The 14,756-nt window shown below is 54.1% G+C and overlaps 1 protein-coding gene across 2 annotated transcripts in view; it reads right to left on the bottom strand.

Annotated features, from left to right (window-relative positions):
- LOC140396748 (prosaposin-like) overlaps positions 1–14,756 on the bottom strand; it is an 83,067-nt gene that overhangs the window by 14,087 nt on the left and 54,224 nt on the right. For both annotated transcript variants that reach the window (XM_072485488.1, XM_072485489.1), the window contains exons 7-10: positions 12,883–13,063; positions 9,483–9,616; positions 1,438–1,515; positions 273–383 (exon numbers count right to left, since the gene is read on the bottom strand). In XM_072485488.1, coding sequence (XP_072341589.1) covers positions 273–383; positions 1,438–1,515; positions 9,483–9,616; positions 12,883–13,063 — 504 coding nt within the window. The remainder of the gene's footprint in view (positions 1–272; positions 384–1,437; positions 1,516–9,482; positions 9,617–12,882; positions 13,064–14,756) is intronic.

Genomic DNA, 14,756 nt, shown 5'->3' with positions numbered 1-14,756 from the left:
GGAACCCCACCACCTGGAGGTTCCCCTCCTAGTCACTCACCACCCCGACTGGGAAATATATCGGCCGTTCCTTCACTGTCGCTGGGGCAACATCCTGGAACTCCCTCCCTAACAGCACAGTGGGCGTACCTACACCACACGGACTGCAGCGGCTCAAGAAGGCGGCTCACCCACCACCTTCTCAAGGGGCAATTAGGGAAGGCCAATAAATGCTGCTTTAGCTAGTGGCGGCCCCATCCCAGAACTTGTAAAAAATGTAACGTCATACTTACGCCACACTCACGGGCATTTTCTGGTGCTGAACACCAGTAGGCTGGTCCCCAAGTACACTTATCCGGTCCAAGTATTTCAATAGTCCGTTGTCTTCTACAGACAGACAGTTCCTGTCAGTGAATACACAATGGTGATAAAGATCAAGGCCCAGCCTGGAATGAACATCAGTTTAGACAGCTCTCTGACAGGTCAACAAACGGGTACACTTTGCTGTTTGTACATTATCGGGGAAGAGACGTTGACCCCGTCATGAATCTTCCCATCAGCACAACTCTATGGGTGTTGGTTATTTTCTAGGGCACCCACAGTAGCACAGTGGTTAGCACAATTGCCTCACAGCTCCAGGGTCCCAGGTTCGATTCCGGCTTGGGTCACTGTCTGTGCGGAGTCTGCACATCCTCCCCGTGTGTGCATGGGTTTCCTCCGGGTGCTCTGGTTTCCTCCCACAGTCCAAAGATGCGCAGGTTAGGTGGGTCGGCCATGATAAATTGCCCTTAGTGTCCAAAATTGTCCTTAGTGTTGGGTGGGGTTACTGGGTTATGGGGATAGGGTGGAGGTGTTGACCTTGGGTCGGGTGCTCTTTCCAAGAGCCGGTGCAGACCCGATGGGCCGAATGGCCTCCTTCTGCACTGTAAATTCTATGGGAAAAAAATGCTATGAGATGGTTATTCTCCCAGTGAGCTGGAGCAGCGATGCTCCTGGCCGGCCGATTTCCTGACGGCTCCACATCTGGCCGCTCGGGACTCAGTCTGCGGCCGCACTGGGGGCGGGGCGGGGGATCCAGCACCCGAGGGAGGGGGGGGAGGCCTTATGGGCGGCTGGGAGAACGATCGGGCCTGTTGTCGCAGGCCGGATCGGGGGGGGGAATCTTGTTTCTTGGGGCTGGTATCGGGGGCTCGTATCCGCGGCCAAAGCTGCGCAAAGCTCCCAGGGTCCCTGCCAGCCCCCTGCAAATAAGTGAATAGCTCTTTATTTTTTCAGGAAACTGGGGAGTGAAACACCTGCAGTTTTACGTCAGCGTGCGGACATAGCCCCATTTCTGGAGAATCCAGCGCATGGTATTTGGCTGTGATGACATCAGTCACCCCCATATTTCCTCGCCGCTTTGTCATGGAGGAAGGCCGTCCCTTTGGAGAATGGGAGTGTTAACCTTTATACACTTACTACACAGAGATCGCTTTGCTCCTGGTTCTGAAGAAGAATGCTGAGCTGCGGTTTACTGGAGTGAATAAAGTCTTCGCACTATAAGAATCAGATTAAATAAAAAAGGAAAATCAGATCATCTCAATCTCGTGCACCTAATAATTTAAATTGGTTCAACGCTCTTCACACCCAAGTGCCTTAAACAATGGTGACTGAACACAAAGCAAAAAGAAAATGTTGGTCACGGTTTCGCCAACTGGGAACTATGTCCCTCAGCGAGCGCGGTTCGCTGCGTTTCCCGGTGCTCGCAGCACCGAGGAATACAACGCTATCTAACGTGACTCCGGTTAGATACGCGTGGGGAACGTGCGGCCCAGGCCGCACTGAGTCCCGTTTCCCGCGCTGAGGAGACTCGCTCGCCGAAACCCCTCAGGGCAGGGAGGGCCCCCGACCCAACCCCGAACCCACCCTCAAGCCCCATCTAACTGTCAGGAGACCCCCCCCCCCATCCATGCAGGGCAACCCCACCCCACCCCCCCCACAACTTGATCACTGCTGTGCAAATAATGCCAGCTTGGCAGTGGTACCATCAGGGTGCCAGGGAGCATCAACAGCACCAGGGTACAACCCTACCCAGAAGGCCTGTACCTGGGGACCTCCAATCACCTGGAAGACCCCCACGAGTGCCGTTCCGTCTGGTCCTCGACCGGTTCTGAACGGCGCTCGCCCGAGCTCGCCGAGGCGAAGGGGGACCGATCCCAAAGTCTTGGTTCCCTCGGGGAGCTCCATATTAAAGTGAGATTAGCTGTCTCAGTCTAATATGCGGATTTGCCAAAAGGTGACGCAGCCCACAATGGCCGGGCTTCACATCGCGACGTCTTGCGAGATCGCGTTAGATCTCGTGAGGCACGGCGAGCCCCATCGATCCTGGGAGTGGAGTCTCCCGTCATTTACGTCATGTTGCATCGCTGTTTTTTGCGCGCAGCGTGACCGGTAGATCGCGCCCAAAGCAACAACTATTTATTATAACATTAATTATTATTTATCACAACGTCTTCACCTTCGACAACAAGTTCTTCATCCAGACGCACGGAACAGCCATGGGGACCAAATTCGCACCCCAATACGCCAACATCTTCATGCACAAGTTTGAACAAGATCTACTCACCGCACAGGACCTTCAACCAACGTTATACACCAGATACATCGATGACATTTTTTTCCTTTGGACCCATGGCGAAGAATCACTGAAACGACTACACGATGACATCAATAAGTTCCATCCAACCATCAGACTCACCATGGACTACTCTCCAAAATCAGTCGCATTCTTGGACACACTCGTCTCCATCAAGGACGGTCACCTCAGCACTTCGCTTTACCGCAAACCCACGGATAACCTCACGATGCTCCACTTCTCCAGCTTCCACCCTAAACACATTAAAGAAGCCATCCCCTATGGACAAGCTCTCCGTAGACACAGGATCTGCTCAGACGAGGAGGAGCGTAACAGACATCTACAGACATTGAAAGATGCCCTCGTACGAACGGGATATGGCGCTCGATTCATCGATCGACAGTTCCAACGCGCCACAGCGAAAAACCGCACCGACCTCCTCAGAAGACAAACATGGGACACAACCGACAGAGTACCCTTCGTCGTCCAGTACTTCCCCGGAGCGGAGAAACTACGTCATCTTCTTCGCAGCCTTCAACACGTCATTGATGACGATGAACATCTTGCCAAGGTCATCCCCACACCCCCACTACTTGCCTTCAAACAACCGCGCAACCTCAAACAAACCATTGTTTGCAGCAAACTACCCAGTCTTCAGAACCGTGACCACGACACCACACAACCCTGCCATGGCAATCTCTGCAAGACGTGCCAGATCATCGACATGGATACCACCATTACACATGAGAACACCACCCACCAGGTACGCGGAACATACTCGTGCGACTCGGCCAATATTGTCTACCTCATACGCTGCAGGAAAGGATGTCCCGAAGCGTGGTACATTGGCGAGACCATGCAGACGCTGCGACAACGAATGAACGGACATCGCGCAACAATCACCAGGCAGGAATGTTCCCTCCCAGTCGGGGAACACTTCAGCAGTCAAGGGCATTCAGCCTCTGATCTCCGGGTAAGCGTTCTCCAAGGTGGCCTTCAGGACGCGCGACAACGCAGAATCGCCGAGCAGAAACTTATAGCCAAGTTCCGCACACATGAGTGCGGCCTCAACCGGGACCTGGGATTCATGTCGCATTACATTCACCCCCCACCATCTGGCCTGCAAAATCCTACCAACTGTCCTGGCTTGCCACAATCCACACCTCTTTAACCTGGGGTTACCCCATCTCTGGATCTGTAAAGATTTAATCACCTGCTAATGCTCGCATTCCAAGCATTGTTTGGCATCTTTGAATTTGTCTATACATATGTTTCTGGAACATACCTCTTCATTCACCCGAGGAAGGAGCAGCGCTCCGAAAGCTAGTGATTCGAAACAAACCTGTTGGACTTTAACCTGGTGTTGTAAGACTTTGTACTGTGCTCACCCCAGTCCAACGCCGGTATCTCCACACAGACCCCCCTCACACACAGCCCCCCTCAAACACAGCCCCCCTCACACACAGACCCCCTCACACACAGACTTCCCCCACACACAGACCCCCTCACACAAAGACCCTGCAAACACAGACTTTTCACACATACAGACCCCACACACACAGGCCCCCCTCACACACAGCTCCCCCCCACACAAAGACCCCACACACACAGACCCCCTCACACACAGACCCCCTCACACACAGACACCCCTCACACACAGACCCCCACACACACACAGCCCCCCTCACACACAGACCACCCTCACACAGCCCCCTCGCACACACAGACCCCCCCACATACAGACCCCCCCACACACAGACCCCCCCACACACACACACCTCCTCACACACAGACCCACACACACACAGCCCCCTCACACACACACCCCACATACACACACCTCCTCACACACAGACCCCACACACCTCCTCACATACAGACCCCCCCACATACACACAGACCACCCCCACACACAGCCCCCTCACAGACAGACCTCCCCCACACACAGACCCCCACAGACAGACCCCCCCACACAGACCCCCCTCACACACAGACCCCCCGCACACACCAACCCCACAGATAGATCCCTCCCACACAGACCTCCCACACACAGACCCCCCACACAGACCTCCCACACACAGACCCCTCCCACACACAGACCCCCCCACACACAGACCCCCATGCACACAGACCTCCCACACACACACAGACCTCCTCACACACACAGCCCCCTCACACACAGACCTCCCACACACAGACCCCCCCACACACAGACCCCCCCACATACACAGACCCCCCCACACACAGACCCCCACAGACAGACCCCCCACACAGACCTCCCACACACAGACCCCCCCACACACAGACCCCCCCACACACAGACACCCCACACACACAGACCCCCACACACAGACCCCTAGACACACACAGACCCCCTCACACACACAGCCCCCTCACACACAGACCCCTCCCCACACACAGACCCCCCCACACACAGACTCCCCTCACACACAGACCCCCCTCACACACAGCCCGCCCACACTGACCTCCCACACACAGACCCCTCACACACAGACCCCTCACACACAGACCCCCCTCACACACAGACCCCCCCACAGACCTCCCACACACAGACCCCCCCCACAGACCTCCCACACCGACCCCCAGAGACAGACCCCCCACACAGACCTCCCACACGCAGACCCCCCACACACAAACCCCTCACACACACAGACCCCCCCACACAGACCTCTCACACACAGACCCCCACACACACAGACCCCTCACACACAGCCCCCCTCACACACAAACACCCCCACACACAGACCCCACACACACAGACCCCCCCACACACACAGCCCCCCTCACACACAAACACCCCCACACACAGACCCCACACACACAGACCCCCCCACACACAGCCCCCCCTCACACACAAACACCCCCACACACAGACCCCGCACACACAGACCCCCCTCACACACAAACACCCCCACACACAGACCCCACACACACAGACCCCCCCACACACACAGCCCCCCCTCACACACAAACACCCCCACACACAGACCCCACACACACAGACCCCGCACACACAGACCCCTCACACACACAGACCTCACACATACAGACCCCCCTCACACACACAGACCTCACACACACAGACCCGCTCACACACAGACCCCCCTCACACACAGACACCCCCCACACACAGACCCCCCCACACAGACCTCTCACACACAGACCCCCCACACACAGACCCCTCACACACAGACACCGCTCACACACACAGACCTCACACACACAGACCCCCCTCACACACAGACCCCCCTCACACACACAGACTTCCCCACACACAGACCCCTCACACACAGACACCCTCACACTCAGACACCCTCACACACAGACCCCCCTCACACACAGACACCCTCACACACAGACCCCCCTCACACACACAGACTTCCCCACACACAGACCCCCCTCACACACACAGACCCCCACACACAGCCCCCCCACACACAGACCCCCCCACACACACAGCCCCCCCTCACACACAAACACCCCCACACACAGACCCCACACACACAGACCCCGCACACACAGACCCCTCACACACACAGACCTCACACATACAGACCCCCCTCACACACACAGACCTCACACACACAGACCCGCTCACACACAGACCCCCCTCACACACAGACACCCCCCACACACAGACCCCCCCACACAGACCTCTCACACACAGACCCCCACACACACAGACCCCTCACACACAGCCCCCCTCACACACAGACCCCCCACACACAGACCCCTCACACACAGACACCGCTCACACACACAGACCTCACACACACAGACCCCCCTCACACACAGACCCCCCTCACACACACAGACTTCCCCACACACAGACCCCTCACACACAGACACCCTCACACTCAGACACCCTCACACACAGACCCCCCTCACACACAGACACCCTCACACACAGACCCCCCTCACACACACAGACTTCCCCACACACAGACCCCCCTCACACACACAGACCCCCACACACAGCCCCCCCACACACAGCCCCCCCCACACACAGCCCCCCTCACACACAGCCCCCCTCACTCACAGACCTCCCACACGCAGCCCCCCTCTCACACAGACCCCCCCAGACACAGCCCCCCCCACACACAGCCCCCCTCACACACAGCCCCCCTCACTCATAGACCTCCCACACGCAGCCCCCCTCTCACACAGACCCCCCACACACAGCCCCCCCCTCACACAGCCCCCCTCACACACAGCCCCCCTCACTCACAGACCTCCCACACGCAGCCCCCTCTCACACAGACCCCCCCAGACACAGCCCCCCCCACACACAGCCCCCCTCTCACACAGACCCCCCTCACACACAGACTTCCCCACACACAGACCCCCCTCACACACACAGACCCCCACACACAGCCCCCCCCACACAGCCCCCCCCACACACAGCCCCCCTCACACACAGCCCCCCTCACTCATAGACCTCCCACACGCAGCCCCCCTCTCACACAGACCCCCCACACACAGCCCCCCCACACACAGCCCCCCTCTCACACAGACCCCCCACACACAGCCCCCCCACACACAGCCCCCCTCACACACAGCCCCCCTCACACATAGCCCCCCTCACTCACAGACCTCCCACACGCAGCCCCCCTCTCACACAGACCCCCCCAGACACAGCCCCCCCCTCACACACAGCCCCCCTCACTCACAGACCTCCCACACACAGACCCCCCTCACACACACAGACCCCGCACACACAGACCCCCCACATACACACAGACCACCCCCACCCACAAAGACCCCTCCAGAATAAATACCCCTATCTGGAAGCTCGAGAGCAGCCCAGACCGGGGCAGTGGGGAGCATTGCAGCCCCACCACGTCTCCATCCCTCCAAGGTCAGCAGCTCTGCCTGCGTCTCATTCCCACAGACACACTTTCTGCACACCATTCATGGCTTTCTAGTAGTGGTTTCTGATTGACAACCAACTGTCCCTTTCATCCATTCATCCCCCTTCACACTTCAGTGGCTTAAGTGGTGAAACCCCAATGCTGGGGCAGCACGGTAGCATAGTGGTTAGCACAGTGGCTTCACAGCGCCAGGGTCCCAGGTTCGATTCCCGGCTTGGGTCACTGTCTGTGCGGAGGCTGCCCACATCAAGGCGTTGTCAATACCGTGAAATCACACGCTCGAGTGGCTGGAATGCACTTAGTGCAACTTACTTGGTGTCATCAACCAACTTAACAACTAAACGTTCATGCACCTCATTGAAGTAGTTTGGAAATAGTTGAGGATCCAGCACTGATCCCCGTGTCACCGTTACTTCACACCACGCGATAAACACCCATTTATCTCGACTGTCTGCTTCCTGCCAGTCAGTTATCAATGAAAAGACCAAGACCGGGCAAGAGGTCCAGGTGGAGGAAGAGTATTGGAGACCCGTGTAAGAATCCATTGTGAAGAGTGGAGGTCTCCTGTTCGAAGAGGTGAACATGGAGACAAACGCTATGTGGGTCTTTCCTAATTGGTTATCACCTTCGCTGACAGACCTACACTGCCAGGAGTGTTTGCTGGGCCCGCCTCAAGCACAACTCTAGTTTTGGAGGGAAGAATCTGGCATTGTGCTGTAAATACACAGGGGGTTAATGTAAATACACTACAACTAAGTAAACACTAGAGGGAGCACTGGAGATGTCATGACATGTAGACATACAGCTAATGAACACATAGAATAGGACACGACCAATGGGCAGCCAAGACACCCAGAGGTGACACTACCACAAGGGGGCAGTACACAACCCATATATAAGGACAGGGCACACATGCTCTGTCTCTTTCCACAGGCGAAACTTAGAGAGTAGGACAGGGGCAGATCTGAAGCATCACACCCACCACGTGGCTTAGTGCAGACTGGTTAGTTAGACTGAGTTACTACAGCAAGATTAGCAGGAGAATCGAACTCAAGTAGGAGAATTGTTAACTGTTCAATAAATGTGTTAAACCTATCTCCAAGTCTGAACCTTCCTTTGTCAGAGTATACATAGAGGAAGCAGCTTATGCTACATGAAGAGGCATAACACAACATTGAGTGTTTCACATTTCAATCAGACATTCTCCATCCAATTCACAGATTTGCGACATCCTGGGGCGGGGTTCTGCGACCCCACGCCGGGTCGGAGAATCGCCGGGGGCTGGTGTGAATCCCGCCCCCACCATGTCCCGAAGTCTCTGCCACCAGAGATTCTGCGGGGGCGGGAATCGCACTGCCGATTCTCCGGCCCGCGATGGGCCGAAGTCGCGCTGCTGGAATGCCTGTCCCGCCGGCGTGGATTAAACCACCTTTTGACCGGCGGGACAAGGCGGCGCGGGCGGGCTCCGGGGTCCGGGGGGGGGGGGGGCGTGGGGCGATCTGGCCTCCACGGTGGCCTGGTGCACGATCGGGGCCCACCGATCCGCGGGCGGGCCTATGCCGGGGGGGGCACACTTTTTCTTCCGCCTTCACCATGGTCTCCACTATGGCGGAGGCGGAAGAGACCCCCTCCTCTGCGCACGCGCGGGGATGCTGTGAGCGGCCGCTGACGCTCCCGCGCATGCGCCGATCTGCGTCGCCCGGTGAAGACCTTTCGGCCCAGGCTGGCGTGGCGCCAAGGGCCTTTCCCGCCAGCCGGGGGAGCGGAAACCGCTCCGGCGCGGGCCTAGCCCCTCAAGGTGAGGGCTTGGCCCCTAAAGGTGCGGAGACTTCCACACCTTTGGGGCGGCGCGATGCCGGAGTGGTTCCCGCCACTCCATCACGCCGGGACCCTCCGCCCCTCCGGGTAGGGGAGAATCCCACCCCTGGTCTCTGTACATTATCTGATCTCAACACGGTCCACAGAAGCCCTTTCAACTTCCCCTTACAGGAACTCACCTCCGACTTGGAGACATCAGAATACGGGTTGCAGGCTTCAGACAGAATCGCGTCCACTTCTGCGCCCTGCTTCCGAGCTGACTGGAGACGAAGCATTATTTCCTCACATGTATCACAGAACATCGTGGGCAGCACTGCATTGTGGGAATGGGGGAGAGGTTCAGATTGAACAGAGTGAAGAATTGAACCCAATTTTTTCCTGGGAAGCAATAAATGGATGCTTTAAATTTATCAGCTGGAAAATGAGGGAAAATGTCCAAGAGAAACTAGCTGTTTCACTCTCCCTGGGGAAATACGTACATCAAAGCATGAGAACGAGAGAAATTGTTGTGATTAATTTGGATTTGGACAGGCTAAGTGAATGGGCTAGGGTCTGGCAGATGGAATACAATGTTGACAAATGTGATGTTATCCATTTTGGTAGGAATAACATCAAAAGGGATTATTATTTAAATGATAAAATATTAAAACATGCTGCTGTGCAGAGAGACCTGGGTGTGCTAGTGCATGCGTCGCAAAAAGTTGGTTTACAGGTGCAACAGGTGATTAAGAAGGCGATTGGATCTTTGTCCTTCATTGCTAGAGGGATGGAGTTTAAGACTAGGGAGGTTCTGCTGCAATTGTATAAGGTGTTAGTGAGGCCACACCTGGAGTATTGTGTTCAGTTTTGCTCTCCTTACCTGAGAAAGGATGTACTGGCACTGGAGGGTGTGCAGAGGAGATTCACTAGGTTAATCCCAGAGTTGAAGAGGTTGGATTAGGAGGAGAGATTGAGTAGACTGGGACTGTACTCGTTAGAATTTAGAAGGATGTGGGGCTCTTATGGAAACATATAAAATTATGAAGGGAATAGATAGGATAGATGCGGGCAGGTTGTTTCCACTGGTGGGTGAAAGCAGAACTAGGGGGCATAACCTCAAAATAAGGGGATGTAGATTTAGGACTGAGTTTAGGAGGAACTTCTTCACCCAAAGGGTTGTGAATCTATGGAATTCCTTGCCCAGTGAAGCAGTAGAGGCTCCTTCATTAAATGTTTTTAAGATAAAGATAGATAGTTTTTTGAAGAATAAAGGGATTAAGGGTTATGGTGTTCGGGCCGGAAAGTGGAGCTGAGTCCACAAAAGATCAGCCATGATCTCATTGAATGGTGGAGCAGGCTCGAGGGGCCAGATGGCCGACTCCTACTCCTAGTTCTTATGTTCTAATTAAACTCGGATGGGTTCATTGGCCAATCCTGAACCGGACTAAACTAATTTGAAAGCTTTGTGTTGAAGCCACATCACTGGGAGAAATTCACATACTTTCTAATTTCACGATATGTGCTGCATGCGGAGCACACCGATTTAAACCAACGACAAAACGGTGACATGCGGACAAATTTACTTTTAATCATTGCATGGTTAGGATCTGAAATGTCCTTGCTGAGAGTGTGGTGGAGGCAGATTCAACGTGGGTGAATGGACTTTCTTGTATCTAAAAATATTTGCCGTTTAAGCTACAACCACTACTTCTGACTATCCACTCTGTCTATGCCCCTCATAATTTTGTAGACCTCTATCAGGTCGCCCCTCAACCTCCGTCGTTCCAGTGAAAACAATCCGAGTTTATTCAACCGCTCCTCATAGCTAATGCCCTCCATACCAGGCAACATCCTGGTAAACCTCTTCTTTACTCTCTACAAAGCCTCCTGGAATTCCCTCCAGGATTGCGGCTTTGTTGCAATTTCACGGTGGGGGGGGGGGGGGGTAGCGAGGGGGGGGGGTCTCGGGTCGGAGCCCGCCCTTTCTCCTATTAGGGTCTTTAAAGTGGACATTTAAGTACCTTTCCCTGCCAAGCCTCAATTGTTAGGCTGACGGGCGTGGGTGAGAGCAGGGTGGGAAACCGAGAAATGAATCAAGCTCTGGGCACGATTGAGTGAAGATATCCAGAGCCCCGTTTTGGGGTTGGAGTGACGGGGTATTTCTCGGAGCCTGCAGAAGATCCTGCTGCGAGTCAATGGAGACCAGATCTGCGCGGGATGCGGAAAATCGAACCACAATCTCAGTTTCGGAAAGGTGAGAGAAATCTTAAGCTCTCCCTGAGGTGGACTGGAATAACGGGGTATTTCCTGGAGCAGGCAGTGCTCAGGACGACACTGCTCTCAAACCGGACTTTTTTGGGGCCCCCTATGGGGAACGTAAGCACAGGAAGAGATCGGGGAGCCTTTTTTAAATTCCCCCGTTCCCCTAATATTCTAATTTACCAATTAGGGCTCCTCGAGCCCCCTCTCGCCCCATCTCATAAGGGCAGGGCACCCCAGGGCCCGATCCCTGGCATGGGCAACCTGGCACCTAGGCTCTGCCAGCCTGGCAGTGCCCCTTCCAGCCTGACAGTGCTACCTGGGCACAAAGCTTTGTGGGGGAGGGAGTTAATTTTTGTCACAGATTACCAGGAGGAGACAGCTGGTGGTCCACAGGGTGGGGGTCCTGGTGAGGCCTCAGCCCTGAGATGGGCAGAGAACCAGGGAGGGTTCCAAAGGCTAGGGTGTAGGTGCCCTCTGGTTGGGTGAGCCTGCTGAATCCAGCCGATCTGTAGTCGGGCAGCATTTCTGAGGAGTGGCAACACCTGTTGAGCCCCTGATTGAGCTTGGCCACACCCATCCACTTGATGATACAGCTGGAGGACGATCATGCCCAGAGTGGCAGCCTGGGTAGGCTTCCAGGTGACTAGAGGCTTTCTGAGCATTTAAAGGTATCATGTGAGTGCCCCTTTCAGGAAGGTTTTTATCTTATCACATGGGCTCAGTGATGTCATTTTGTGGGCGGAGCTGGGCTGTGGCTGTGAGGTGAGAGAGTCTTTCAGTTTCAGTTTGACTGCTGTGGACTCAGAAGGAGAGAGTATTTCCCTGTCTTTCTACATTTTCATTTTAGAAGCTGTTCCAGTAAAAAGCCAATTGGTTGTGGCTAACTGCCTTGCTCACTTCAAAGATACAGTTGCTTTCCGGAAGGACTTTGAATCTGCCGGTTGGACCGGGATCAGAATCCCAGGAAAAGGACGAGTCCCATTCAAGTGGGAAGGCAGAGTGCTCGGCCACACCCGTAAAAAGGTTGTTTTGTTTGTTTATTGGATTTTGTTGTTGAATTGGAACAGTTAAGGGGGAATTCATTAAGCGTCATACACAGGTTACTGTGGTGTCTTTATGTTTGTAATTGATAAAATGTTTTGCTACGTTTACATGTGTACATAGATGTGTTAATCGGTGCTCGACACAAAACTCAATTGGCTCTTGACCCCCAGATCCTCTACCCGGTCGCAATTCGTGTTCCCAGTGGCACGAGGCAGAGAATCCAGCCCTGTGAGGTTTAAATGAATGCCTGCCTCCTGCTTTAAGATATTGATCTCTGGTGGTTTGGACACATACCTACATCCCTCTTCTTTTCAGAGCAGAGGGTCATATCTTGACACATTTTCTTGGTCGTGTATTTTTCTTGGAGCTTGTCACTTGGATCTTTCTTGATACCAGTAATTATATCTTTGCATTTTACCTCGTATATTCTTGGCAGCAGGGTACAGACCTTCCAGATCGCTTTGGTGCTGTATTTCTGTAAATGCAAGTTAAACATTTAAACCAACAGCATAAAATCTCCAGCGCAATTACACCTCTGCATTACTGATCCTGTTTGTAACTGTGTTATACCTTCAATTCACTGTGAGACCGTGAGAACGAGTGAATATAAGGCTTTATTATCCAGGAACTCGCCTGCCAGTGTCCGCTGTACAAATGAGTGCCACCCACAGGTGGCCGGTCTATATATCGTCCCGGTGAGGGCGGAGCAAGAGGCGGAGCCCACCGAGGTTCGAGTACAGTACCTGGAAGTAGACCGTATTATCATTTCCAGGTCATAGGTCAGAGCACTGTGCAGACAGTTCATACTTAGGTGAATACATTCACCACAAGCTGCAATTCAACTGTTAATGGAAATCCCCTTACTCTTTGAAACTTGCCCCCTGGATTGGCGGATGAAGGCAGTCAGCCGCTGTTCTATGAAAACCAGCAATATTTTGGATACAGTGCCCAGGGCATGTCAAGGCCGGGGAAAAGAATCTTGGGCCCGGCCGTTTCTCCTGGTGCAGACTCGACGGGCCGAAGGGCCTCCTTCTACACTGCGAATTCTATGACTCTATAATTCCACGAGTAAAATGATCACACCCATTTTGGCATCTGGTTACAACTATTGCCCGATAGAGACGTCAAGTGAGTCATTAATATTAAAAGCAGCAATGATATAAAACTGTGTCAATTTATGTGAAGCCGCCGTGACTATTAAACAAACCAACAAGTGCAAATTTGACTTAACAATATTGTGCAATATTGTTATTTTGATGGAAAAATATTGTGTCAGTTATTTGTAACATTGTGCAGGCAAAGGCTCTGATTTCGGTGACTGTATCAACCTTCATTACCATATCCGGCATATGAACACAGAGACAATAGTGTCATATTTTGGGAAAGATTCAATACTTACAGCTGTCATGGGAGTGTACCTTTAAGAAATGGGTGTTTATCAAATAATTGATGTCAGAGTGTGGGTGGAGCTGGGCTGTCGGTCTGCTTTTACTTTCGCTTTGCACAAAAGCTGGTGTGTGTCTGTGAGTTTTAGTTTCGGGTGTGTGTCTGTGAGTTTTAGTTTCGTTTTGAGAGTTACGGGCTGCAGTGAAAGGCAGCAGATGTGCATTGATCTCTCTACAAGCTAAAGAGAGTTCATTTGGGTGATTTCAAAGTGATGACTGCTCTCAGTAGAGAATTTAAACCTGATCTCTGAGTTGAAGAGGGTACTTGTCTTATGGATGTTGGAAGGAGGAATTAAGGGTTACTTATAGAATATTGGCCGGGATTCTCCCGCAATCGGCGGGGCGGCCCGTACCGTCGCCAAAGAGTGGCGTGAATCACTCCAGCGTTGGGCCGCCCGGAAGGTGCGGAATCTTCCAAGGGCTAGGCCGGCACTGGAGGGGTTAGCGCCGTGCCAACCGGCACCGAAGGGCTTCTGCTGGCCGGCGTTTGCGCAGAACCGTCGGCGTGGTTCCTGCGCATGCGCAGGGGGTTTCTTCTCCACGCCAGCCATCGCCGAGCCTTACTGAGGGCGGCGCGGAGGGAATGAGCGCCCCCACGGCACAGGCCCCCCCCCCCCCGCTAACCACCCTCCAAGCCAGGTCCCGCCGGGATGGACCTTATCTATTTCTCGCCGGCGGGTCTGGCCGAAAACGGGCGGCCGCTCGTCCCTCGGGGCCCGGAGG

This window comes from Scyliorhinus torazame, chromosome 20, assembly GCF_047496885.1.
Source record: "Scyliorhinus torazame isolate Kashiwa2021f chromosome 20, sScyTor2.1, whole genome shotgun sequence".
NCBI lineage: Eukaryota > Metazoa > Chordata > Chondrichthyes > Carcharhiniformes > Scyliorhinidae > Scyliorhinus > Scyliorhinus torazame.
Note: the sequence above shows the minus strand (reverse complement) of the source record. Positions and strands in the feature narration are given on the sequence as shown.